Genomic DNA, 24,750 nt, shown 5'->3' with positions numbered 1-24,750 from the left:
CAGAAGAGGAGGTCCTGCTGAGGGCGAGCGAGCGGAGCAGGCTCCGAATAAAATTAAGTTCAATGAAAACAAAAAAAAGAACCTCCTCTACTAAACACAACACTGCTTACTTTAAGGAAGCTGAGATAATGGACGTAAGTGCTGGGAAATTAGATTAAAAAGCATATTTCCTAAAAGCATCACAACCACAACAAAAGGCTCACTGCCGTTCACACCTTCTGGTGTTTTTCTTAAAGCGTCCGGATCCCTTGGGAAAGACAAGGCTCTAAAACTCCCGCCGTCTTCCTGTTCGGAACTACTTTAAAGCATGAAGTTAAAACCATCTTCAATCTGGTGTTGAGTTTCCTAAAGTTTTAGTTGTGAGGATTAAAATTGGGCTTCAGGGGTAAATAATTATAAAATGGTTATGCGTGTAAACAAAGACGCTGGACGCATGCAAAATGGCTCGTCTTTGTAAAACTGCAGCTTAAAAAAGGCTCTGATGCAGAGAACTGCAGGGTGGTAGGGGGAGATGAATACACACACACACACACACACACACACACACACACACACACACACACACACACACACACACACACACACACACACACACACACACACACAAAGGCCCTATTTGGCTTCAAGTCATGGTGCCCAGGCTTTGGCTTGTACAGGGCTCCCTCTGGCCAATCAGAACCACTCAGATAAAAGGTTTAACTGGACTGTGGACGCAGTCTGCACAGACACCAGTACAATCCTGAGATCTGGAGCTCCTCATTCCACTGGGCTGTTCTTGTGGCCAGGCCGAGTCACGTTTCTGCAGGCTAGACTACCTGAGGCACAGCAGAAAGACACAAATGAGTCCCTCCCCAAGAATGTGAAGGAATGTAGGTAGGAATAACTTTACGACCACGTGAAACACGTGCGGCAGGTTTTGTTGAAAGAAAAATGTTCTTTTAAATTTAAATACCTGCTTGTGGACTTAGTATCACGTTTTGTTGCTTTCTTCCCCTCTTCTCCTCCTGCGGGGTTAGGCCCTGAGGAGATGGCAGGACAGAGTTTTAGCTCTATAACGCAGTGCTCTACCACATTAAAAGCTCATCTTTAACTCATTCACTGCATGTTTTTACTGTGTGGGCGTCGGACGAGCCCCCGCACCGTGAGAACAAACATCCCAGCTCTAAAGCCGATCTTCATCCGCGTACGCCACACGTGATCAGGAAGCAGAACATCCACGTGTTAGGAGATCGTTTAGGGCCGCTGCTGTAAAAAAAAGTGAGGCGCGAACCGGGGCTGGGCGACATGGCCTCAAATCGATATTGCGATATAATCTGAAGCATGTGCGGTAACAATATATATTGCGATTTATTTTTTCCTCTTTATATAAATGTCAGAATGGCGTGCTTTTAAATATCCTCCTGTGGCAAATATATGCCACCTGAGGCATTTGGCCTCCTCCTCCGCCCACTCCACGCTTGCAGTCACTCCATTCTGTTGTCCCAATGTCAGCAGGGTGCACATCTTAGTGACGTCATGTGTTATTGCGACATCGAGGTATTGCGATATAGCCAAAAACTCTATCATTACCCAATTTTATATCGTTTCTACCTCATATCGCTTATACTGCCCACCCCTAGCACGAACCGGAAAAGCGTCTGCTGATCACAATTCAACAACGGATTATGAAAGGATAACGCTCGAGACGCGCGGATTCTTCCTGATGTAAGAGGTGAGTCTCCGCCTTGTTTTGGCGTCGACATCATCCTAGCGCGCAACGTTCTGTGACTCTTAAACAGTTTAAACGGTGAGAAACGCCGGCAGCGAAAGAGTTAAACATCGTTTTGTTACTCAGAGTAAACAGACCTGCTTCTCCTTCTCTCTCAGGTTCTTTGCCTGGGCCGCAGTGGGGGGGGCGAACCTTTCCATTTTGACATTTCCTACAGAACGGCAGATAAAAATAAACAGTAGTAACACGTTTATAACCGTGATGAGTGATGAGTCAGCTGCCAGAGGGGAAAAGGAAGCCACCTTTCTGGAAGCCTGCAGGGACTCTGTTGAGCTGGCAGTCCCTCTTGATGTGGGACGCTGATCCACACAGGAAGCAGCAGCGCGTCTCCGCCGGATCCCTCTTCCTCCAGGGTTCGTTCTTGGGTCGGACCGGATCTTTGCCCTCTTCTCCTGAGTCTTGAACATTCTCTGAATCCCTTCTGTGCCTGGCCCTAGAACGAAAACAGGCTTGTCGTACAGCACAGACCACATTTGGGTCAGGAACTCTTAGCTGAGCGGTGCGACTCACTTCCTACGCATGGGACAGTCCTTCACGTAATGGCCGATCTTCCCACAGATGCGGCAGCAGCGATCGTTGGGAGCCAGTTCTCCCCCCGTCAGGACTTCAGTGTCAAAGAAATACTCCTGCAACAAACTACAGCATCAAGATCTGAATAAAACACGACCATTTAGGCCAGGGGTCTGCGACCTTTTGGAGAAAGGGAGCTACTTTTACACCATGAAAGAACAGAAGAGCTACAGCCACACGATACTTTCCATGAGTGAATGTGCTAACTATGTTAAAAATGCTATGCTTACTATAGTAACATGCATTCACACATTGCTTTATCTGTACTTCAGTACATCAATACTGTAAAATAAAAGTAAAACAGTCACATTCCAACTCAAACTAAACTAAACATGGATACTTTCAGATAATAAAACACAAAGCTACTCTGTGTGAATGACCTGACGTCCGTTTGAGCCAACAGCAGCTAACCTGTTCAGTCTGAACCTGCGCCCTGAGCAGAACGGTCCATTTTTTATAGTATTCAGTAACTTTGTCATACATGATCAAACACTCCCCAAAACTATAGAATTTAGTACAAAACCTTTACGTAATTGTTATGTTATGATTGTTTTTCCAAACACGCAACACAAAAATTCTCATAAAAGAAATAAAGCTGAAGATACTTTAAATAAAAGACGAGCTAAATGTGATGAAAACACAAAATTCTAAATAGTCTGAAGTAAAAAAACGTCTTTTCATCATTTTTTGCTCATTGTACACCCTGGACAGAGAGCCAGTCCATCGCAGGGCAACACACACACACACACACACACACACACACACACACACACACACACACACCTAAGGACAATTCGGACAGACCAATCAACCTAACAGTCATGTTTTTGGACTGTGGGAGGAAGCCGGAGAACCCGGAGAGAACCCACGCATGCACGGGGAGAACATGCTAACTCCATGCAGAAAGATCCCAGGCCGGGAAGCGAACCCAGGACCTTCTCGCTGCAAGGCAGCAGCTCTAACCACTGCACCACTGCGCAGCCCATCAGCTGAAGTAGTTGAGGGAAACTTGTTGAAACTAAATCACAGATGTCCAGAAAGTTGGAAGCCTGTCTTCATAAACAAACGGCATTTCCTTTGCGTTAACAAGCAATTCCTGCAGAAAGGACTTGGCTGTTGCCCAGATCGTTTTACTGAGGATGTTCAGCAGCTCAGCATCAGACTCCTTAAACCCGACCCAGGTCTGTATCACCAACATCACCCCATCTTCTTTACAAGCACGTCCTCATCCACCTGCTCCAGCTGCAGCCGCTGCGTTCAAAGTTGACAGCAATGGGGATCCGTGCTGCAACGAATCTGCGTATTTCCAGTCGTGCAGACTTGAACACATTTGCCAAAAGATTTGAGCAATAATCAGTTTTTTTATTACATCCAAAAATAGCAAATTTTAGACAAAATGCCTTCAAATTTAAAAGCTGTCCCTCGTTATTTGGGCATTTTTGTAGTCAGGCGGGAGGGCTCACTGGCTACTAAGCCTCCAGGCAAGCAACTTTGAGCTACTGGCAGCTGGCAGCGACGTGTTGGAGCAGGGTATCTGCAGGTTTAAGGGAACCAAATTTAAGACTTTTTAAGACCTTTTTTAAGGCCACTTTGACCCAATTTAAGCAATTTTTAAAAATTAAATTTAAGCTATAATTTCCAGCTATTGCCTGGAACCGGTGCTAACCATGTCGCAAAGGTGGGATTAACCATCCAGTTACCATTAAACTTGCACTTCCCCATGGCGCAAGCTCCCACTAGCTTAACCAGCTAATGTGCTCATCTAAAAATAGCCCCCTCTCACAACCAGCTGAATGTGTACGGTTCCGCTTACGCCAACGTCATACACAAAAAATGCTTTACTAGGAATTCGCAAAATTTTAATAGAAATAAAAGAATCTAGTTTATTGCGTCTTTGGTAATTTAAGACCTTTGGAAACTGTATTTAAGGATTATCTGTCATTTTTAAGGATTTTTAAGGTCTTAAATTTGGAAAAGCAAATTTAAGACTTTTTAAGACTTTTTAAGGACCCGCGGATACCCTGTGGACACGCCTGGTCTAGACAACAGAACAAGAACTAACCATAGCACTTGGAGCGATTGGAAGCTGCATTTTCACCGGTGTACCAAACAGCCTTCTGCCGTTGATGAAAGCCTTCATGATGAAGTTCGTCACTGTTTAATGAGGATAAAAGTCACATGAGAGGATTTAAACCACATTTAATATGTTCAAGTAAAGAAAACCATCGTACTTTTTCTGGACAGACCAGCACCCAAGTTATGATTCAGGTCAAACGGATCTACAGTAACAACATAAACAGTAAAACACTTTAAATCCAGGCGAAGATCTACTAAAGCACTTCAACTAAAGAGTTTAACGATGAGATCAACTGACCTTCTATGACGATGTATTTGGACGTCCACTGTTTGTTGAAGGTGGTGAGGCGTGCGTGCTGTCGGACACACACGACGTGCTCTTTGAAGTCAAAGTCCTCGGTGTAGAAGCGGAGCAGGCCGAGCCACAGCTCCCCAACCGTCTCAGTGTTCTTCCCGTGCTCTGGCCAGACGCTGGGCTGCAGCAGGTGGACAGACGAGCACGAAGGGTCAGTGCTGCAAACACTCTCACAATAACGCTTCTGCAAGAGCGTGCACACAAATTATACTCACTAATGCTTTTAAATCATCGTGAAAGTACACGTTCCAACCATCAACGAGCACTTTGGGTTTCTTCTTTCCATCATAGATCTGCAACAATCCACTCAGTAGTTACTCACAACAACAGCATTTTACATTAAAAATCAATTAAACCTAGCAATAAATTAACATTTGTAGTTTGAGAAAGCACATTTATCCTGTACGCATGGTCTGTACCTCTTGTAGGACAGGTATGACTGGCGGGTTTCTCTGCTGGAGGAAGAACAGCACCATGAGGGTGTACGCGTAGGAAGACAGGCTGCCACGGGAGGCATCCCCGATGTCGCACGTCTGTAATCAAAAGGGTGAAAACAACATTTCATACAATAAAAACACATCCTGAAGATTTAGGGTTGAAAATAATGATCACCTTTGCAAAAATCTTCATGGCGTAGCAGAGGACCTTCACTCTGGTGTCTATGGCGGCGTAGGTGGCTAACAAGTGAGTGTTATGCAGGCCCTGAAGCAAAAACAGGGTGGTGTAATATTACTAAACAAGGGAAAACTCACTTTGAAAGAGAAGATAATCGGTTGTTTTTACAAGAAAAAACAATGATGACCAGTACCAGCGTGTTATAGAGGCTGATGTCTCCCTCCAGGCCCGTGAACCGATGGAAGAACTTCACAATCGGTACTTTAGCTGTTGTGATAGGAAGGATGTTTCTCAGGGCTGAAAACAGAGAAATTATTTCGTCACTCCGTACCGAGGAGAGTCTCAGACACAGAGCGGCTCTTCCGCTGTCCTCGCTGGACTTGGAGATCACAAAATCCCTCCACAGGTCACGATTTGTTTCTGTCATCCACCATCGAACCAAGAGAAGGAGGTCATGTTTGATGTCGTGTTTAATATTGTTCCTCCCCACTGAAAACACATTGCTGCCCTTCTTGAAAGACGCTGGTAGTGAATGAGCCGTTAAGTCTCGTGCACTGACAGAATATCTATAGGTAAGAAAAGCATCTGCAACAGTTTATATTTGCATGTGTGTTTCCTGTCTAGCCCTGTGGTAACCGTGGAAACGGATGTGTCCCAGAAGCGGCTTAGAACCCAATCCACTCTTTATGATAAATGACCCGCACTTGTACAGCGCCTCTCAGAGTCAGGACTCCAAAGCGCTTTACGCTGCAGGGTATCATTCATCCATTCACACACTGGTGGGGATGAGCTACGATGTAGCCACAGCTGCTCTGGGGCGCACTGACAGAGGCGCCACCGGTCCCTCCGACCACCACCAGCAGGCAACGTGGGTTAAGTGTCTTGCCCAAGGACACAACAGCAGAATTCTCTGTCCGGAGCCGGGATCGAACCTGCAACCTTCCGGTTACTGGACAACCCGCTCCGCCTGTTGAGCTGCTGCTGCCCTTAATGGGAATTTATGAGGGTTTTGAAGAGCGCTGCTCAGCCTGAAACAGTTGTGTGCAGCGTGGTTCTGGTTCCACGCCAGCTTCATGACAGAAACTGGGTGCGCCCGTCATCGGTGTGTGGGGGAGGAAGGAGGGGACCCACGGCACTCCTGGGGGGAGGGGGGTGCGCGATTTGTACTCATGACAAAATAACATGAGGTGATCAGTAAACGGTGTACGGCAGCCTCTATGCTCCACAGAAATGAAACTCGGCTGAAAAAGGGTGGCGTTGCTGGACATTTTTATGGTCTGAACCAGGAAATGGCTGCAGGCACTGAAGCAGAAGGCAGAAGACTCCAGCGCAACCAGTGACTCTGCCCCCTAGCCAATCAGCAGCCACTGTCACGACAAAGCCCGACTCAGCCTTGCCAGGCACCTCAACGGAGCAGGGACTAGAAACACGGGAGAAAACCGAACCGTGCCCGTGGAAACTGGTCGGGCCGAGCTGCACGGGTCCGTGTTTTCCCGAGTAGAGCTCCTGGAAGAGCAGCTTTAGTGGCACGGCGAGACGCTTCTTGGACGCGCTTGAAATGTTTCGCGCCGTGTCAAGCTCGGATTTGAGTAACCCCGGCTTTCCACCGGAGCCGTCAGCAGCACGTCATAGCTGCTGATAGGAACCGCTGTGGTCAACAGAACCTTTTCTACCGGAGCCGTCAGCAGCGCGAGTCGGCCGCGTCTCAGGAGCAGCATGTCGCGGCCTTTACGCGCCGGTTCTATTTTCTACGCGCGACGCCTCTGAAACGGGTCAAGTTCGACATTTTTGGGGAAGGAAAGACAGGAAATCGGACGCGGAAATGGAGAGAAGCTCCCGAGATTTTCAGAATAAAGAACGTACTGCCTTCCGGTTGCTTTACTTTTAAAAAAAGTTACTAACTGTGCGTCCCCGTGAGAAGTTATCACCTAGCTAGCGGTCTCCTTTGTTTTTCAGGTCCGTATTGGCGATTATAAAACGAACAGAACATAAAACACAAGCCATGTTGTAATTTTCTCCTGCTTGTTGTTGTGTTTACTGACGAAGTCACTCGTGTGACTTCGTGCTCGGTCGGTGACAGCTGCTCCCCTGCTGCTTCGCGTCTCGTGGGAAGGGCCAAGCAGCAGCTTACGCGAGCAAGACGTGCTGCTGGCGGCTCCCGTGGAAACCCGGGGTAAGTCATCAACATCTGGTTGTGCTCAGACTGACTCTTAAAGCGGTGATGGTGAGATCAGCGGTGGTGTACCTGGGTGTTTCTTCAGATGTCTTGCCAGACCTTTAATAATATTGGTGCAGTCAAGATTCTGTCAAATAAAAGACACAGCATCACAAAAATGACTAAAAACCGAACGAGAAAGCAGCTCGGATGAACGCGTACGTACATAACTGATAGTTAAGATGAAAAACTGTGACCAGATTTTCTTAATGCTTACAAAAACATCACGGAGGCTAATGCAACAGAATAAACGTGTGACTTACATGCAAGTTATCCCGTCCCTCCAGCACCATGCAGATGTCCAGGTCACTCATCCTGAAGCCAAAGCCGTTCTTGGAAGAGCCAAACAGTCGGAGCCGAGCCCCTGTAACGCCAGAGAGGACGGGAAGTTGGTTTGTGTGGGCTGGTCGAAACCCAGTTCTCCTTCATACCAAATAACGGGAATCTAATAATAAATAATCACCAGAAAACTGTTTTCTGACAAATGCCTCCAAGTCTTGAAGGATGGACTCTTTAACATTCTGTTCCAGGTCGTCTGGGGAAAAGTCGGCTAATAAAAAGGAAACATTGCAATTTAGAAAAGATATTTGATAAATAAACCATCAATCACAGCTTATTAAAGCTTATTAAAGTGTTTCTGTGATATAAATGCCGGTTACTGTGGCGTTACTCACTGTAGCATCGCCCGCAGACGCTGCTGAGGACCCTGAGAAACTCTGGCGTCATCGGGGGCAGCGGCTCCAGCTCCACCTTCCTAAAGTCCTCAGGGCAGTCTTTCTTCAGATGTCCATCCCGCTTGCACAAGCTGCACACGACTGTGTGAGACTAGAAAACATTATAGGTTTAATTTTCTTTAAAAGTCTAAAGTGTTTTTAAATAAGTGGGTGAGCTACCTTCCCCCGGGTGAAGGCCTGCCGGGTGAACTCAAACGCCGATCGGGTTTGTTTCGGGGGGTTTTCTTCTTCAGGTCTTTTCTTTGAAGGTCCAGGTGACTCTCGATCAGGTTGCAGCTCCACCTCCACCTCCTCCTCCTCCTCCAACGATCCAGGAGTGTCCAGATCTGGAGCCTCTTCATCTGACAAAAGGTCCTCCCCTGAGATCTCATCAACCAGGAAAATGTCTTCCTCCTCCGTGGTGAAGCTGTCCAAGTGCTGTCGGCCGTGTGTGTCAACAACTACATCCTCCTCCTCATCATCATCATCTTCTTCTTCTTCAGAGAGACTGCTCTTGCCTGGGTCCACCTTTTCCTTCTCTCGCTCTTCGTCAGAGTCAAGACATTCCTCAACTTCCTCTTCATCCTCAATGATGCAGTCTGAGTCAGCAGGGCCGTCCTCCACAGCGGGACTGGTGTGTTTTGGCTGAAGGGAGAGCCGGCTGAAGCCTGACAGACGGGCTGGATCTTCACGCAGAGCATCGGGCTTTGCTCCTGGAGTCTGGCCCTGCTGGCTTTCTCTCTCGCGGTGAGCAGCAGGTGTGTTGGGTGGAAGTGCAAAATACTTGTATGTACTTTTAAGACAGTGGAAGATGTAGTCATACATTTGCTGGCTGCTCAAAGAGCGAGCCACATTCCTCTTCACAGCAAACGGGTCTAAAGAACAGGAATGTTTCCGGGAGTTAGGCCACATCTAAAGCATATTTATGCTAAATTCAAAGGTTCAAACTGGGGGCAGGCAGCATGTGGAGACTTTAAAACCAAGTTCACTCGTTCGTTTTCAACACATCCCTAGCATAACTGAATGCCTTGTGAGCGAATCTCGGTGGGAAAAAAGCTCTGGCGCTCCTGTTTCAGAAAGCAGTAGTGAACCAGATGAGCGGTGAGCTTCAGACGGGAGGTTCTGGGTCCATTTAATCAGGCAACTCTCGTCTCTGATTGGATAACAGCAATGCAACTCTACCAATGACTCAGTTTGCGTTGCAGCATTGATGTTTTATCGAGTCTGGAGGAGTTCTGCCGTGTTGTGAAGTCTCTAATGCTAACGGTTAGCTTCTATTAGCCCAGACATGTGTGAGTCCATGAGTGCTAACTCACAGTGTGATGTAGATCAGACAGGCTTCTCTAATCTGAGCATTTCTCAATCTGTTTTCTATCAGCGGCTAATGCAGGAAACAGGGATAGAAGACTACTTTCCCATTCGGCCTGAATGTTAAAACTCAGAGTGACCGATCACATGTAAACAATAACAAGTAAACAACAATTTCTCAGTGAACTTGGTCTTTAAAGAGCAAGTCACCTAAACTATATAAATGTGTGTCTAATCGTGCTGCAGACACGTGTAGTCAGTAGTTTTACACTTTAGTGCATCTTAGTTCAAATTAAAATGTCCTGCCTAAAACTGTCAGTGTTGTTGTGAGCCTGTGTGTGTGTATTTGTTAGCGGCTCCGCCCTCTCGGTCTGCTAGGTGACAGCATTTGTTGCATTTTTCAAACAGGAAGTGGAAGTGGAGTAAGACTCTAGTAGGGGGGTGACTTGCTCTTTAAAGTCACTCTTAACCAGAGTATTACTCCACTTCCACTTCCTGTTTGAAAAATGCAACAAATGCTGTTGCCTAGCAGACCGAGAGGGCGGAGCCGCTAACAAATACACACACACAGGCTCACAACAACACTGTGACATCATATGGTACCAGCTAACGTTCTAGGGTACCTATTAGCCAATAGCGGTGGCAGATTTAAATTCAAACGCAGTGCAGAGTTTTTACCCGACGACGGCACAACACTGACAGTTTTAGGCAGGACATTTTAATTTGAACTAAGATGCACTAAAGTGTAAAACTACTGACTACACGTGTCTGCAGCACGATTAGACACACATTTATATCGTTTACCAGGAAAAAAAGCTGATTTGGGGGTGACTTGCTCTTTAAGTAAAAGTAAATGTCAAGGCAGGTCCAACACAAGTCAGGGGAGTAAAACTAGCCAAACAAATGCATCAAAACAATAAAAATATTTATTTTCTAATAAGGGGTGGGGGTGATTTCTGACCTTCAACAGCGATGCGTCTTTTTGGCCAATCTTTGATGTCTCGAGAGAGGATGGCACCAGTTCTCACACTGATTACGTAGTCGTCCATTTTAAACTCCAGAGAGTAGAAACGCAGCATTTCAATCCAGAGACGTCCGACTTCCACTGCTGGATGAGGGTTGGGAAACACCAGTGGGACCTGCAGATCCATAACCTCTCTCATGACATCATCTGACATGAGTATTTGGTGTGTGCTTTCGTTCTCACTAACTGACTCAGTATTTTCTAATAAAACATTTTTTGTAGCTTAAAACACGTTTTATCCCCGGTAAACAGATCCTCTCCATCAAATAAACACCTTGCACTTGTCTTCATGTGGAGAAACAATCTTTATAATTACCTCCCCGTCTAAACAGGAGCTCCCAGCCTGCTGCGGTGGTTCTTTGGAGGAAGGTGTGTAGCTCCAGTGTAAATATCCCTCCTCTACACGTGTGAGATTGAAGTCTGACAGCTTGCTGAGACAAAAAACCTTCAGCTGAAGACAATCAGATACTTGGGTTAGTCTCTGCTGAGAGCAAATAGCTACATTTAAACGTCTGCTGCAGGTTTTATTCGTTTCACACGCGAGATGAAAGGAAATACGCACCTCCTGGTTCAAGTACGTAGGCAAAATAGGCTCTTTGCGCTTCTGTAGGAAGAAGATGACCATAAGAGCAAAGACGTACGTAGGCAGCCCCCCTTCCTCGGCACGGTCAATCTCACAGATCTAGGTAAGAGGAGAAATAAACAATAAAAGAAGAGTGCAGGTTTGGTCAAAAGGAAAATACGCTTGATTTTGAACAGTTTTTATTTATTTTTTTGCAAATATAAGAAAAAGGAAAAATACCTGAGCCCAACGTCTGAGGCCCACCACCAGAGAGTGGAGAAGAGGCTCCCGATCAGCAAGGGCAGACAGGTAGGCGGTGGTCTGAAAGGCGTTTTCATTTCCTGCACTCACTTTGCAGATCAGGCCACTGCGGACGCAAATCCTAAACCTCACCACATTTTACTCAGACCTACTCCATACTTAGAAACACGTTTAAACAAAATGTTAGATATATTAAATTATGATGAAGATTAAATCCACTCCGGTATACCGGATTTAAGAGACTCAGTGGATGATCTGTTAACTTCTACCAACCTCCTTTTCTCTGTACAGATGACCACTGGTAGCCTGGCATGGAAATCAGCTTCTACATCGATAAAAAGGGCTAAACACGACAAAAATGTGTCAAATAGAAACCTTTAACTGGCTGCCAAATGATCGCTCCTCTTTTATTAAAAACAACAATAGCACACGACTCACGGCTCACAGAGAGGCACTCCTTGACCAACAACAGGACATCTGGCTGATGCATCTATGAAAAAATATCATTTCAAAGTTTTCATACATGCGTCATATGGAACAAAACACATAAAAATCATGTTTTCTACAAGAAAAACACCCACAAAGCCCCGCTGACTCACGTGAGGTGGATGCTGAATGTCTATGTTGACGTCAGAATCCTTAAATCCAAACTTGGTGCAAGATGAGCCGTACAGCCTGAGCCTTATTTCTGCCAACGACAGAAGTAAACCTCATGAGCTGTTCAGCACAGTCACCTTTCAATCATCTCACATCTTACCAGGTAGGACGGAGAGAAGAAGGTCTTGCATGAGGGAGACAACACGTTGTCTCATTTCAACATCCTGGTCGTTCAGCCCATGTTCCTGAACCACCGTCTCTAGTGCAGCGCTCACTGCACTGATCTGCTCAGGACCAGGAGGCTGGATCTCAGTCAGCATCAGCTGTTCCTGCTTCTCCTACAAGCACAAAAACTGTAGACCATTACTCCACAACAATCATCTAACAACACTTTAAACCTAAAAACGACGACAGCAACAACTAAAAAAATCTCACCCGAGCCTTCTTCTTGTGCCGTTTGTCTCTGATGTGCTTGTAAGCACGAGGTATGGAGTCCAGCGTGACATCGCATAGAGCACAGGTGTACAACGCTCCAGGGTTGCCGTTTGGCTTCTGAAATGAAATTAGAAACAAAATATAAATAAATCACAATGTCAAAAGGAAAATGTGGATTATTAAAATGTTCTCAAATAATTTGAATATTGTGTCACAAAAGAGTCTAATTTTGAGAGAATAGCACAAACATCGAGACGATACCCTCTTCAGGAAGTAGACCTCTTCCTTTAAAAGCTGCTTCTCTGCTTGCCGGACAGTTTGCCGGTCTTCAAACGAGCTTGGGGACTCTTCGATTGCTAGGCTCCTGTCCTCTTCAGCTAAAGTGTTCTTTGTGTTTTTGCTTCTCCGTCTTTTTCCTTCAAAACGAGGTCATGTCAGTGAGCAGAATCTTAATAAAAGGAGCACAGTCATGGGCTCGACACGCGGGAGGCCACATCGCCTCTCCTCCATTCATTTTCAATGAGACATGCGCGACAAAGCGATGATCGCGGGTCTCCCTCCTACCAGGCGAAATGTGAAAAACGTGCGTGTGAAATGTTGCGCTCGTGCACGTGTCGTGCACAGGCGACCCAGCGACACGATCCCAGAAAGTTGAAACATTTTCAACTTTTCATCGCTGTCGCTCGGACGAGGACCAATCAGCGGAGGTTTCATTCACTGACCAATGAGCGGACAGGATGCTCCGTACATCTCCGAGCAAACATGGAGGAGAAGTTGATTATTATTATGTTTTATAGTAAAATCAGAAGTAAGATTTCACATAACTCTAGCAGCACCTTGTGAAACATCATATCTACCGCTTTATTAACTCTGAACCGCTTAAATAACCTTAATTCCCTCCAACCTGATGCAGCCAAACAAAACAACGGAAGTTTGGATTTCGCCATGGAACAGAACGCGTAGACGGCTTTGCCGCTGGCCGCTGCCGCGGGTCACCTCCCGTGTGTCAGGTAATAAAGGCGACGGCGACAAATATCGCTGACCGCGATCGTTTGTCGCCTCCCGTGTGTCGAGCCCATTAGTCGATGCAGGCTGATTAAATCAATACTTTTTCAAGATCATTACATTTTTTCCCTCTTGGTATTTTTTACAGATATCTCACTCAATTTGCCTACAACTAGTTCTCCAGATCCTCACCTTGTTTATGAGCATTAGCAGCATCTCTTCGTCCCTGGTCCATGTTCTCTGTGAGCCCTTCTCCTTGAGCGGTCCTTCTCCAGGGCTGCTGTGTGCGCCCTCTCCAGTTATCCTCTTGATTCAAATAGCTGTTCTCAAAACCAGTGAACCACTGGTCATCTCTCTGTGAGGGGCTGTGATCGCCTCTGTATCCACCAGGTGAGTAGCTCAGAGGTCCAAGCCCTCCCTTTTTAGGGCTTGCTTTATAGGGTGCACCCTGGTTCTTCTTCCCCTGTTGACCTCCTTCAGGTCTCATGTTCTGTCCTCGAAACTGGTCATTCGTTCTCCAGTTTTCTGCCTTGCCTGCTGCTGCAGCTCCCCTCTCCCAGTTCCCTTGCTTTGTCCTGTACGGCCTGCCTGCGTTGTCCATACTGATTGTTCTAAGCCTGCTAAATGAAAGATACAGATAAAGTTGATAAGTTTCTATGTACAGAAAACTCTGGAACAAACAACTTTTAACAAACACATCTAGACCAACCGTAGCTAAGTTGCTGCTGTTATCTTTTTAAAGAGCAAGTCACCCCCATATCAACTTTTTTTTCTGATAAACTATATAAATGTGTGTCTAATCGTGCTGCAGACACGTGTAGTCAGTAGTTTTGCACTTTAGTGCAATTTAGTTACAATTAAAATTTTCTGCCTAAAACTGTCAGTGTTGTGCCGTTGTCAGGTAAAAATTCTGCACTGCATTTGAATTTAAATCTGCCATCGCTATTGGCTAAGAGGTACCCTAGAATGTTAGCTGGTACCATATGATTAGGGATGGGTACCTTTGACATTTGAATGGATTCTGTACTAATTCCCGGTGCCTAGGAATCGAAACCGGTACTTAACGGTACCAATTTTAGATACTTTTATGTGTTTAACATTTTAATTCTCTTTTATAATAAAATATATATTTTTCTCAATATATAACAATATTTGATAAATATCAGGATAAATAACATGCAACTGTTTGTATTTTAACATCGTCCTTGTAGTTTTATAAGCTGATAATTAAACTGAAGCAAACATCTTTACTGTGAACTAAATTTACTGTGTATCTTCATTCCTTTTACCGTCCTTTTTCATTTGATTTTTCCTACTGGGAAGTTAGAATTTCCGAGGAGAAAGCGAACGCACCATTAGCTGATAACAATGGTGGCAATGGAAGCTAACATATCAAGCTAACGTTATCTTAAACAGTTTATTTAGCTGCTGGAGCAGATTTAAACGATGATGCCTCACACTTAGATCGTTGTCGCTGGTTTCATCTTCACCCAATCACCCGTCGCATTTAGTAAAGCTAAGCCAAACTTTAGAGCGCGATCATGTTCTTCTAGTCAAAAATTCAGAGTTCCGAGGAGAAAGCGAACGCACCATTAGCGGAACAGAAGCTAACATATCAAGCTAACATTATCTTAAACATTTTATTTACCTACCGGAGCAGATTAAGAAGAGGATGTCTCACTTAGACCGTTGTTGCTGGTTTCATCATCACCCAGTTACCATCACATTTAGTGAAGTGGACCCAAGCTTTAGCGTGCGTTCTTTCTACCATGCTGCTCTGTTTACAACACGCTCTCAGCGAGCGACGACATAACGCTCTTGCGCATGCGCAGCTGTCTAGGCAAGTTCTCATTATGAAGGACGGGTACCGAAACGAGGCACCGTTTCAAATGACGTGACTCGGTGTTCAGTCGGTACTGTGGAATTCGGTCGGTACCTTAAAAAGTACCGAATTCGGTACCCATCACTGGATATGATGTAACAATATCGTTGTGAGCCTGTGTGTGTATGTGTGTATTTGTTAGCGACTCCGCCCTCTCGGGCTGCTAGGCAACAGCATTTGTTGCATTTTTCAAACAGGAAGTGGGAGAGGAGTAATACTCTGGTAGGGATGACTTGCCCTTTAAAGTCTTGCAGTAAGACAAATTTGAGCAAGATGTGTTTGGATCTACCAAGTCCAAGTTACGTAACACAAACAGGATTTTCAGACACAGTCTCTCTTTGTTTTTTAAAAACAAAATAAATTTCGTGTATTGATCGCTGAAAGCACATTTTGAATTGATTGGATCTTTTCAAACACCTAAACTACAGTTTCTAGAAGTAAATAAAACTCCGTTTTAAGACACGCCTGTTAAAACAGCTGATGTGTTACGTATTTTTATCTTCCACATAACCAGCTGACAACTGTCATCTAACATTAACAGCAATAAAATCTTACTGCAATGGACGCTGACGTGTATCAGTTTAAATCTGACGGAGTGCAACAATAAACAAATACAGATTACATGGCTGTTTCTTATCATACTAACATGTCAAACTGTAATATACGCCTACTTAATTTCCTAACACGTTTTAGACGAACTAGCCGCTGAAGTTACGTAGCTAACTGTAACGTAAGTCATTGACGTACCTGTTTAGGGTTGTTAGCTTTAGCTAGCTTAGAAGCAGTCTGATACCCCTACTAATAACAATACGTGTTCTGCTTCGTCGTTGTAACGTTTAACAGTGTTGTCACACATTAATAAATCATACGAGTCTTGCTCGCCCGTTTTACCGCTAACTTCTGCCTCTGCCGCATAGAAACAACAACGCTAAAGTTAGCCGCTATTATTTAGCTTGCTACTTAAGACGCCTAGGCTAGGGCTAGCATTAGCATCTTCCTACAAAGCTTCACCACTGCTACTTTTACATTTTCTGTTGAGCTGTTTGAACTTCAGCTACTCTCGGGCTTTGCGTGAAGTTACGAGCCAGATTTATCCATCCACAAAGTTATTAAAATACCTTTAGTACGCGGAGGTTGTTCATCTTCTCTTCTGGAGTTTAGAAGATAACGCAAAGTGCTGCCTGGCTGTGTGTGATCATGAGCGTTACAAGTTCCGCCTACAGTAAAATAAAATGAAAACTGTAAATCGCACAACAAGACAAACTATCATTAAACATTATGTAAAGAAAGTTTAACTTTGATCAAAATGTCATTTATTCTCCCTCTTATCACATATTTAAAATAGCCTATTTCTGTTTTTTTTAATAAAAACGTATTCACATTTACAATATCATATTAATGAACATTTTATTATTACAGATCATTTTTCACATATAACACAATAATGCATCTAGTGAACCAACCTAGATTTTCCAACACACACAGCAAAGTTAATGTTTGAAAGGCCTTTGTCTGACTATGCATCTATGAAGCAGCAATCCTGCTGTTTGTTAATTAAAATCTGCACGGGATAATGAGCTCCGGTTGCCAGGGGTTACAGGAGAAAGCTGAGCTGCGCGAGCGGGGAAGACCCCGGGAAAAGTGACGTCAGTTTGCAGAACTCTTGTCTGAACGGGACAGCTGCTGGAGGGCCGAGACGCAGCTTGTTGGGTCTGGACGCAAAGGCTCTGCATGAACACAGATTGGGTAATTTTTGAAGGGCGACAGGTTCCGAAGCTGCTTCCAGAAAGAGACGGAAGCGCTGCGCATCTCCAGCGGTATAAGCTCCCCTCACACCGCCTCGGCCGCGGCGCGCGCCTCGGCGCAGGAAACAGAGACTCATGACCAAACTCTGCGACTCCGGGTTTGAGGAAGATTTGGTTTCCTCTCCGGTTTTATCACGCAGAACGCGAGCAGACGCTTCCCACCCCGGGTCAGAGGAAACAGAACCTGCAGCAAGACAGCTGTGCAACTGGTACCTTCAGTATGGAGACGTGGGTTTCAAGATCCAGAAAGAGAAGGAGCTGCTGTTTCATCCCTGCAAAAGTCTGGCTCGCCAACCACAAGTAGGCTCGAGATTACACTGAAACGTATTTTAAATTGAAAACAGGATATCAGGTGTAAACATGTGTCTTGTTGTTGTTTGTTTAACTAGATAAAACATTTAAATGCATTATTTTTTCATTCAACTGCTGTGTAAAACACCTGTGCATTTGGAGATGCTGGAACCAACGTGAACAGTTAACAGATGCTATTTCCAGTATTAGTCAACTTTAACATTTTTCTCCTACCTGCAGCTGACCCCAGATGCTCGCTGTAAACTGGTCAGCTGGCTCATTCCCATACACAAACACTTCCGGTTGTCCTTTGAGTGCAGCTGCCTGACGGTGAACATCATGGACCGGTTCCTGGCTTCCACTCCCATTGCTGCTGACTGCTTCCAGCTCCTGGGTGTCGCTGCACTCCTCCTGGCCTGCAAGCAGGTCTGTATTCAGACACACATGAGGAGAAGACTTTGATTCCAGTTATTGTAAGTTTTCTCTCTGCAGGTGGAGGTGTGCTCTCCGTCAGTCAGTCACCTCTTGTCGTTGTGCTGCGATGCTTTCACAAAGGAGCAATTCTTCAACCTGGAATGTCTCATCCTCCTCCGCCTTAACTTTCGACTCTCTGCACCTACCTTGGCCTTTTTTCTGAACTATTTCACAAACTGTATTGATGCTCGGCTTGTTATGAAGAACAATAGCAACAAAAGTGTTTTAAAAGAGAATTCAGGTGCAGCAAAGACCAAACCGTGCAGGAATCTTGCACAAAAGATGTGTGAACTGACACTAGCAGACTACGCTTTTAACAAATACCCACCGTCTCTGACAGCATGCTGTGCTCTAATAACAGCCTGTGAGTTACTGAAAACTGAACGCACAACCCTGCAGCTGCAGGAAACCCATTTGGATACACATAGTGCACAATTAGTTTCTGTCCAAGAGAGCTCAGCGTGTCCAGAAGCTGATTCTTTGGGAGAGATGGAGCATTTCCTGTTTCCAGATGAGGGAGGTTACAGCTACACTCTGGTCCAGGAGTGCAAAAGCAACCTAAAGCTGCTGGTGTCACTGAACCTGGGAACTCTGGAGTGGATGTCAGCCATGTAACTCAGCGATGTCCAGACTTTTCAAGAAGAGGGCCAAAAATCATCAAGTTGATGGACCTCGTGAGCCAAAATTTAGGTTTGTTTTTTTTTAATTAAAAAATGTTAAAAAAAATTTTTAATCCAATCCAAGTTTATTTAAATAGCACATTTATCAACAGCATGACTGCTGACGAAAGTGCTGGGCATCAAATAATAAGAGACTAAAATTAAAATAGATGAGTCAAGAGTTGAAATTAGCAGTGTAACACCACATAAAGGAATAAAAGGTAAAAGATGAAAAATTAAAACACGAGTAAATACAAAATATATAAAACAACATAAAAGAGGATAAAACCTAACAATCAGTCCTGTTCAAAAGATCAAGTACCAGAATTGATGGGTAATGGGTTTTTAGGCCAGATTTAAACAAATCGACAGATAATTGAAGTGAATTTTAACACAGTTTACCTTAAAATAGGTCCACAATAGACACATTAGTGACAGTTTGGACACAAACACGTTAGAAGGAATAAATCTACATCAACAGCCTGCTGGGGAAACAAAATTCATCATCCTAGAATAAGGGGCCACACAAAGTTACATAGAGGGCCGCAAATGGCCCCTGGGCCATTCTTCAGACATTCCTACCTGAACAGCCCTGATCATGAGAGTGATGTTAAAAGGAAAACACCTCACATAGTCAGATGTTTGCAAATAGTTTTCCTAAGTCTTGTGTTTGTATTTATTTATGTTCGTGACTGTGATGTTTTGAATTTAAATATAGTGTGTTATTTATTGTTTATTAAATAAAGGGTTTACTAAATAATTTGCACTTCTTTTTCATTTGTGCCACAAATTAAGTTCTAGGAGTTTTGATGATAGAAAGTGATCAAATAATAATAATATACTCATTAAGAGAGCTATAAACCACTCCAAGGCCTTTGACAGCAGCAGAGACTGACACTTATCTCGCCCCAGAGGCAGTGTTTATGGCTGGCTGTATTTAAACCAAACTGTGCCAACAGGGCTAATCACAAGTGTCAGCTCGACCTGCATTTCATGGTCCATAAGGAGGACGTTTGTTTGTTTACCAATGGAGGTGTCTGTCATTACAGAGCTTTCTGCTGCCAAAGGCGGTTTCTTAGGTATTTTCTTGTAGCGACAAGCTTCGGTTTGGTTCCAGTGCATTTTACGCACGAATGGATAGAAATTACGCACGGCCCTTGAACATATCAGATACAAAAGACAAATTCAAGTGTGTAATTCTATTGATACAGCCATAAAAAATTATTTTTGACTTCAACAAAAAGCAGCGAAATGTTTAGTTTTGGCGCATCAGGGGGGGGGGGGGGGGGTTACCTGCTGCCGCGATGGCGCCGTTATGCGCGGCACCACTTTTCCCACTTCTGACACCCCCCAAAAAGCAGCAGTTTCATCTCAGAGGACGCTGTCACTCCATGGAGACCGAATAATTGTGTCTGATTGGGCCAAAAGTGTGGAACCGCGGCATGAAGAGAAACAAACCGGGAGAATGTGGACCTTATCAGCCTGAAACCAAACCAAATCCCCTCAGATCCGCAGAGAAGACTGATGGAGATGCAGAGGGACAGGGACGCGTTTGGTGCCAACCTAATGATACAGGGAAGGAGGAGAGAAACTGTAAGGAAAACAAAGAGAAGTTTCGTCACAAAGCTGAATAAAATAAATAACATTATAATAATTATTCTTTTATAGGGTGAAATCCCTGTTCCAAGAAGCAGCAGTCCGGTTTCTGTTTATGTTGATTTCCCGTGCATCGTTGATCAAGGTAGTCTGCAGACTCTTGGCATAATTTTTTCATTTTCATGTAATAAATTTTAGGCTTTTCTTGCTGTTCTTTGTTCCACAGCCTTTTCAACAGTTGCATGGGGTGATTTAGGCTCTGAGGTGAGACAAGAGAGAGACTCGCTTGGATCTCAGGTGAGCCTTTTTTCTTATTATCAGAGTTTCTGAAATTTTTAATTCCAAACTTTTGCAAAGAGGGGTTTTCTTAAAGAGCAAGTCACCCCCAAATCAACTTTTTTTTCCTGATTATCTATATAAACAAGTGTCTAATCGTGCTGTAGACATGTGCAGTCAATCATTTGGCAATTTAGTGCATCTTAGTTTTAAGCAGAATATTTAAATTTTAACTATCAGTGTTGTGTCGTTGTCAGGTAAAAACCTGCACTACATTTGAATTTAAATCTGCTATCGCTATTGGCTAAGAGGTACACTATGATGTTAGCTGGGACATAATGATGTCACAATGTCGTTGTGAGCCTGCATGTGTGTGTATTTGTTAGTGGCTCCGCCCTCTCAGTCTGCTAGGTGACAGCATTTGCAGCATTTTTCAAACAGGAAGTGGAAGAGGAGTAGGACTCTGCTAGGGGGTGGCTTACTCTTTAAGTGTCTTAATTTCTGATATGAAATGCAGGCATCCTGCACGAACGAGTGTTTACTCAGTAGGCGCAGGCTAATTGGCTGCACCTCATGAGGTTTGCTCACCATTCCCTTTGGCGCTGTGCTCACTTTACGCATAACGTGATATACTCCGGGAAACATGTTTGTCCAACTTGGACTAGGTGTAATTTTTGGGTAAACCCATTGTTTTACTGATTCATTATTTAAAATGCATCAGTTGGGATTGTTTGCATTTGTTTACAGGTGAATGAATCTGACCTAGATGACCAGCACTTTGCAGACTATGCACTAGATTTTATAGCAGGTGAGACATTTTTACAGTGCTCCATTATTTCATCTTTATCATCACGACAAAAATCCTAAAAACTTCCAGTGACTGCATTCCTCGTTCAGATTCTTCCTCTACAGAAAGCAGTCCATCCCCAGTTGAACTGGTGCCATTCCAGGGGTGTATTATACCTCCCCTCACCCCTCAGAGAGACTTCACTCCAGAGGATGGTATGGTCCTCTTATCCACAGAAACAGGCAACCTCAGTGCCCAGGATGGAGCTCTGTGGAGGGGCACAGCAGAGAGCCACCAGAAGGAACTGGGACACTCCGTGATCATTAACAAGCAGGTGAAAACTTGGGATTTTAGACCAGTCTTCTTTATCTTTGGTGTATTTGTTTTATTAATAATAACGGAGTTATAATACAAGTGCTCTTTCATTTAGACAAAAATGTTTGTTCTAAAGGAGACATATTATGACTTATTTTCTTAAGTTATAATAGTTCTACGGTTGACACAAAACATGTTTTTGAAGTTCAAATCCCTTCACTTAAAGTGACTCAGCAGTTTAATTCTTGACTTTTTCAGTACCTTCCAGAATGAGCCGTTTAAGGGCTCTGTCACTCACACCCACCCATCCCCATCTCAGGCTACTATAAGCTAAGAAGCACCCAGAATTAGGAGGGGCCCTGAGTAGAGCTACTGCTCCTCTAGAGGCAGCTCTTCAATGCAAGTGAGAGGTGGTTCTATTCTAATTTCCCCATTCGTGATGTCACAAACGGGGGCATTTTTAAACAGCTGGTTTTAGACACATACATCATCTGCAAACAGGTGGATTTTTTTCATGTTTGGAGGGTTTATAGAGGCACTAGAGACCCACAGGGCATCCTAAATGATGAGCTTAGCATGCTAAACTTTAGTGAAGGTGTATCACGCAAGGGAAATATCCATAAATGGACATGCAACTGTGTTAAAGTGTTGGTTAAAGTGAAAGGAGAAAGCTCAAACCAGAGAGCTTAACGGTGTTTCGGGTCGTGTGTCTGCAGCTCCACGAGACTCTTCAAAAGCAACGGCATGAACTTCACTCCCTTGAAGAAAAGAACCATCACCTGAGGCAGCTGGCCTGTCGAGCAAAGCATCTGGCTTCAGTCCTCGAGGTCCGCGAGACAGAGACAATCTTGTAAGTTTTGTTTTAATCCTCGTATGGAGGTCTAAACATGTATTTCCCTCTGTTTTCTGTTTTCCAGAAGCTGATGACAGCCAGAGATCCACATGCTGGAAAGCCTTTGGGGCCACATGGTGAAAACGCCTCACTGGGTTCCTGTAAGCGTCAGCGGCTGGATGAAGGATATGAAACGGAGTCCTCTGACTCAGTAGAGGACATGCTGAGGGACATCAGCACACGATGCAACGCCTTCCTGCTCAGCAGCGCTGCAGGAGCATCGCTGCAGCAGGAATCAGAGACGATACGCATGCACGGAGCATTCTCCACCCTGCAGATGTCTACGCCTAACGACAGCTCTGAGACTGCTGATCAGGCTGGAGACAGCGTGCCACCTTTCAGAACGTCTGTCAGGGAACACGCCACCATTCAGACTCAGGTCTTCCCTCATGGACATGCGTTCACATCCCGAACTCGGCAGGGTGGATACCGCTTTTGTTGGATTCCAGCTGAAATCAGAGATCGGCAGCAGGAGTCATTCATCTGAGACGTGTGAAGCTGTTTAACTGTTAATCTGTGAATGATTAGATGAGGTTTTCCTCATGAGTTCATCAGTCGCATAGCACTGCCTTCACTGTTGTTTACAGAGTTGTTTACACTGTGGTCCAAAGGTTTCACGACTTTGGAAATAAAACGTTTAAAGACTAAAACTGTGGATTTTTTTCTTTATGAAGAGAAAAAGGTGAAGTTAAATCGTTGTTCTTCTCTGACAACCGTCACCCTGTGACCCGATTCAGGGAGAAAACATTTCATTTGCTTTTGTTTGGGTCTGACAGCAGGTCTGCGGCCCACATCACTCATCTTGTCCTTTTGGAGATTTTAAATGGACCATGTTTGTCCAGTTTGTTTGGTTTATTAGCTCATGTTTGTGCTGCAGAAGCAGGGATTATGGCAAGAGTGTTTTTATCCCCAAAACAAATTTTTCTATTTGGAATAAAAACAATTAAACGAGGGGTTGTGACCCTTCTGACCTCAGAGGATTCATCACGTGAGTCCATTAATCCAAATAACAGAGTGGAACCAGTGAAATCTCAGACTAGAACTTCCAGAACCCGGACCTGCTTCAGAGGAGAACGTCTGCTGTGCAACACAGCACAATTATGAGACATTAGTTAAGATGTTGTAATTTAAAGCCTAAAACAACACAACTCAGAAGAACCCGTGGCTCCGGCGTTTGGCAGCCTCGCCTCTGTCAGTGCGTCCCGGAGCAGCTGTGGCTATGTTGTAGCTCATCCCCACCAGCTTGTGAATGTGTGTGTGTGAATGGGTCGCTGTGTTGTGAAGCGCCTTGGGGGGTTGTAGAACCCTAGAAGGCACTATCAGATACAGGAGTCATCTAGAAAATACAATTTCACCTCATAATTAATAATTAGACTAAATAAATGTGTAATGAACTCAGCTTGTGAGATATGATTATGGAGGATCCGTCATAAAAATCACCTGTCGGGTTTTTATTTGACTATAAATGAGAAATTTCACCCGCTTCGTGGAAGATTTGGAGTTTCGACAACAAGATGCATTTCAGAATGAAAAGGATAAAAGAGAGGCCTGACCGGCTGTGAGACAGCCAAACTGCAGACCCAAGCGTTTCCATGGGGACAGAAAGTGTGTGCGTGTGTGTGTGTGTGTGTGCGTGTGTGCATTTAAACATGCATGCTGGAATATTTGTTCAATATTTGAATCAAATTACAAGAAAAAAGATTTGAATTTTTAAAACGTCCTCAAGAATTTTGTTTAAAACATTTGAAAAGATCGACGCTTATTTATTTTTTTATGTTGCCTTTAAACGCATCATCTGGTGTGGCGCGCGCCTGCAGCCTCGCCCGCGGTGTGAAGCCCAGATGGTGACAGGTGGCAAGGTGCGCAAGCTCGCGCCTTTCCGCTCACTTAGCGCCACCGCAGCTCACATAAACATGTGGGTACAAAGACCTGTTGCGCAAACAGGGGGTCTTCATATTTAGACAGAAATGTGTCTTGTTTTATTTTTAAGGTTTAAATGTTTATAAATGCCTTATGGTTCAATTATTGATACTTCCTGTTATAAACGTATTTATTTTAATTCTAAACATATTTGCACAAATAAATACAGAAATAATCTCTTTTCAGTTTTAAACTTTTTAATGCCGTTTTGAAATAAGTTTAAATTTAATAAACTATCATCTTAATCCAAATGAGAGCCAGAAGTGACGCACAGTTCATTAAAGCTTCGCTTCTTTTGTGTTTTTCCCGCACGGTTATTTGTCTCCAGGAAACCATCTCTAAACAGGAG

General features: G+C 44.3%; 3 protein-coding genes across 6 annotated transcripts; 2 read left to right on the top strand and 1 right to left on the bottom strand.

Annotated features, from left to right (window-relative positions):
- Window positions 1-593: 593 nt before the first annotated feature.
- Window positions 594-16,610, bottom strand: tut7 (terminal uridylyl transferase 7). Of its 4 annotated transcripts, none has more exons than XM_015973198.3 (29): window positions 16,505-16,610; window positions 13,697-14,124; window positions 12,761-12,915; window positions 12,500-12,616; window positions 12,225-12,402; window positions 12,067-12,155; window positions 11,906-11,957; window positions 11,741-11,810; window positions 11,447-11,573; window positions 11,207-11,326; window positions 10,961-11,095; window positions 10,582-10,759; window positions 8,493-9,187; window positions 8,274-8,424; window positions 8,063-8,149; window positions 7,863-7,963; window positions 7,630-7,687; window positions 5,578-5,681; window positions 5,382-5,471; window positions 5,189-5,302; window positions 4,985-5,062; window positions 4,713-4,890; window positions 4,570-4,617; window positions 4,401-4,492; window positions 2,279-2,394; window positions 2,011-2,201; window positions 1,846-1,919; window positions 953-1,019; window positions 594-815 (listed from the first exon to the last, which is right to left on the bottom strand). In XM_015973198.3, exons 2-29 carry the CDS (start codon window positions 14,103-14,105, stop codon window positions 757-759), a joined length of 3,933 nt encoding a protein of 1,310 aa, XP_015828684.1. In that variant the 5' UTR covers window positions 14,106-14,124; window positions 16,505-16,610; the 3' UTR covers window positions 594-756. The 4 variants fall into 4 exon arrangements, 3 of the variants coding, with proteins under 3 accessions (XP_015828684.1, XP_054587642.1, XP_054587643.1); XM_054731667.2 differs by having other exon boundaries at window positions 13,697-14,121; window positions 16,505-16,604; XM_054731668.2 differs by lacking the exon at window positions 16,505-16,610 and adding an exon at window positions 15,157-15,282.
- Window positions 16,611-17,102: 492 nt separating this feature from the next.
- On the top strand, window positions 17,103-18,696 carry LOC107394308 (cyclin-O). Its single transcript, XM_015973201.3, has 3 exons — window positions 17,103-17,491; window positions 17,723-17,908; window positions 17,975-18,696. The coding sequence occupies exons 1-3, from the start codon at window positions 17,267-17,269 to the stop codon at window positions 18,569-18,571; spliced, it is 1,008 nt and encodes a 335-aa protein (XP_015828687.3). The 5' UTR covers window positions 17,103-17,266; the 3' UTR covers window positions 18,572-18,696.
- A 1,234-nt stretch (window positions 18,697-19,930) lies between these two features.
- mcidas (multiciliate differentiation and DNA synthesis associated cell cycle protein) lies at window positions 19,931-23,118 on the top strand. Its single transcript, XM_054731666.2, has 8 exons — window positions 19,931-20,042; window positions 20,123-20,208; window positions 20,284-20,356; window positions 20,438-20,508; window positions 21,235-21,295; window positions 21,385-21,608; window positions 22,306-22,416; window positions 22,507-23,118. Exons 1-8 carry the CDS (start codon window positions 19,931-19,933, stop codon window positions 22,966-22,968), a joined length of 1,200 nt encoding a protein of 399 aa, XP_054587641.2. The 3' UTR covers window positions 22,969-23,118.
- Window positions 23,119-24,750: the final 1,632 nt, after the last annotated feature.

The sequence above is a fragment of the Nothobranchius furzeri genome, chromosome 17, assembly GCF_043380555.1.
Source record: "Nothobranchius furzeri strain GRZ-AD chromosome 17, NfurGRZ-RIMD1, whole genome shotgun sequence".
NCBI classification, from domain to species: domain Eukaryota; kingdom Metazoa; phylum Chordata; class Actinopteri; order Cyprinodontiformes; family Nothobranchiidae; genus Nothobranchius; species Nothobranchius furzeri.
This window is presented reverse-complemented; position numbering and strand designations above follow the sequence as displayed.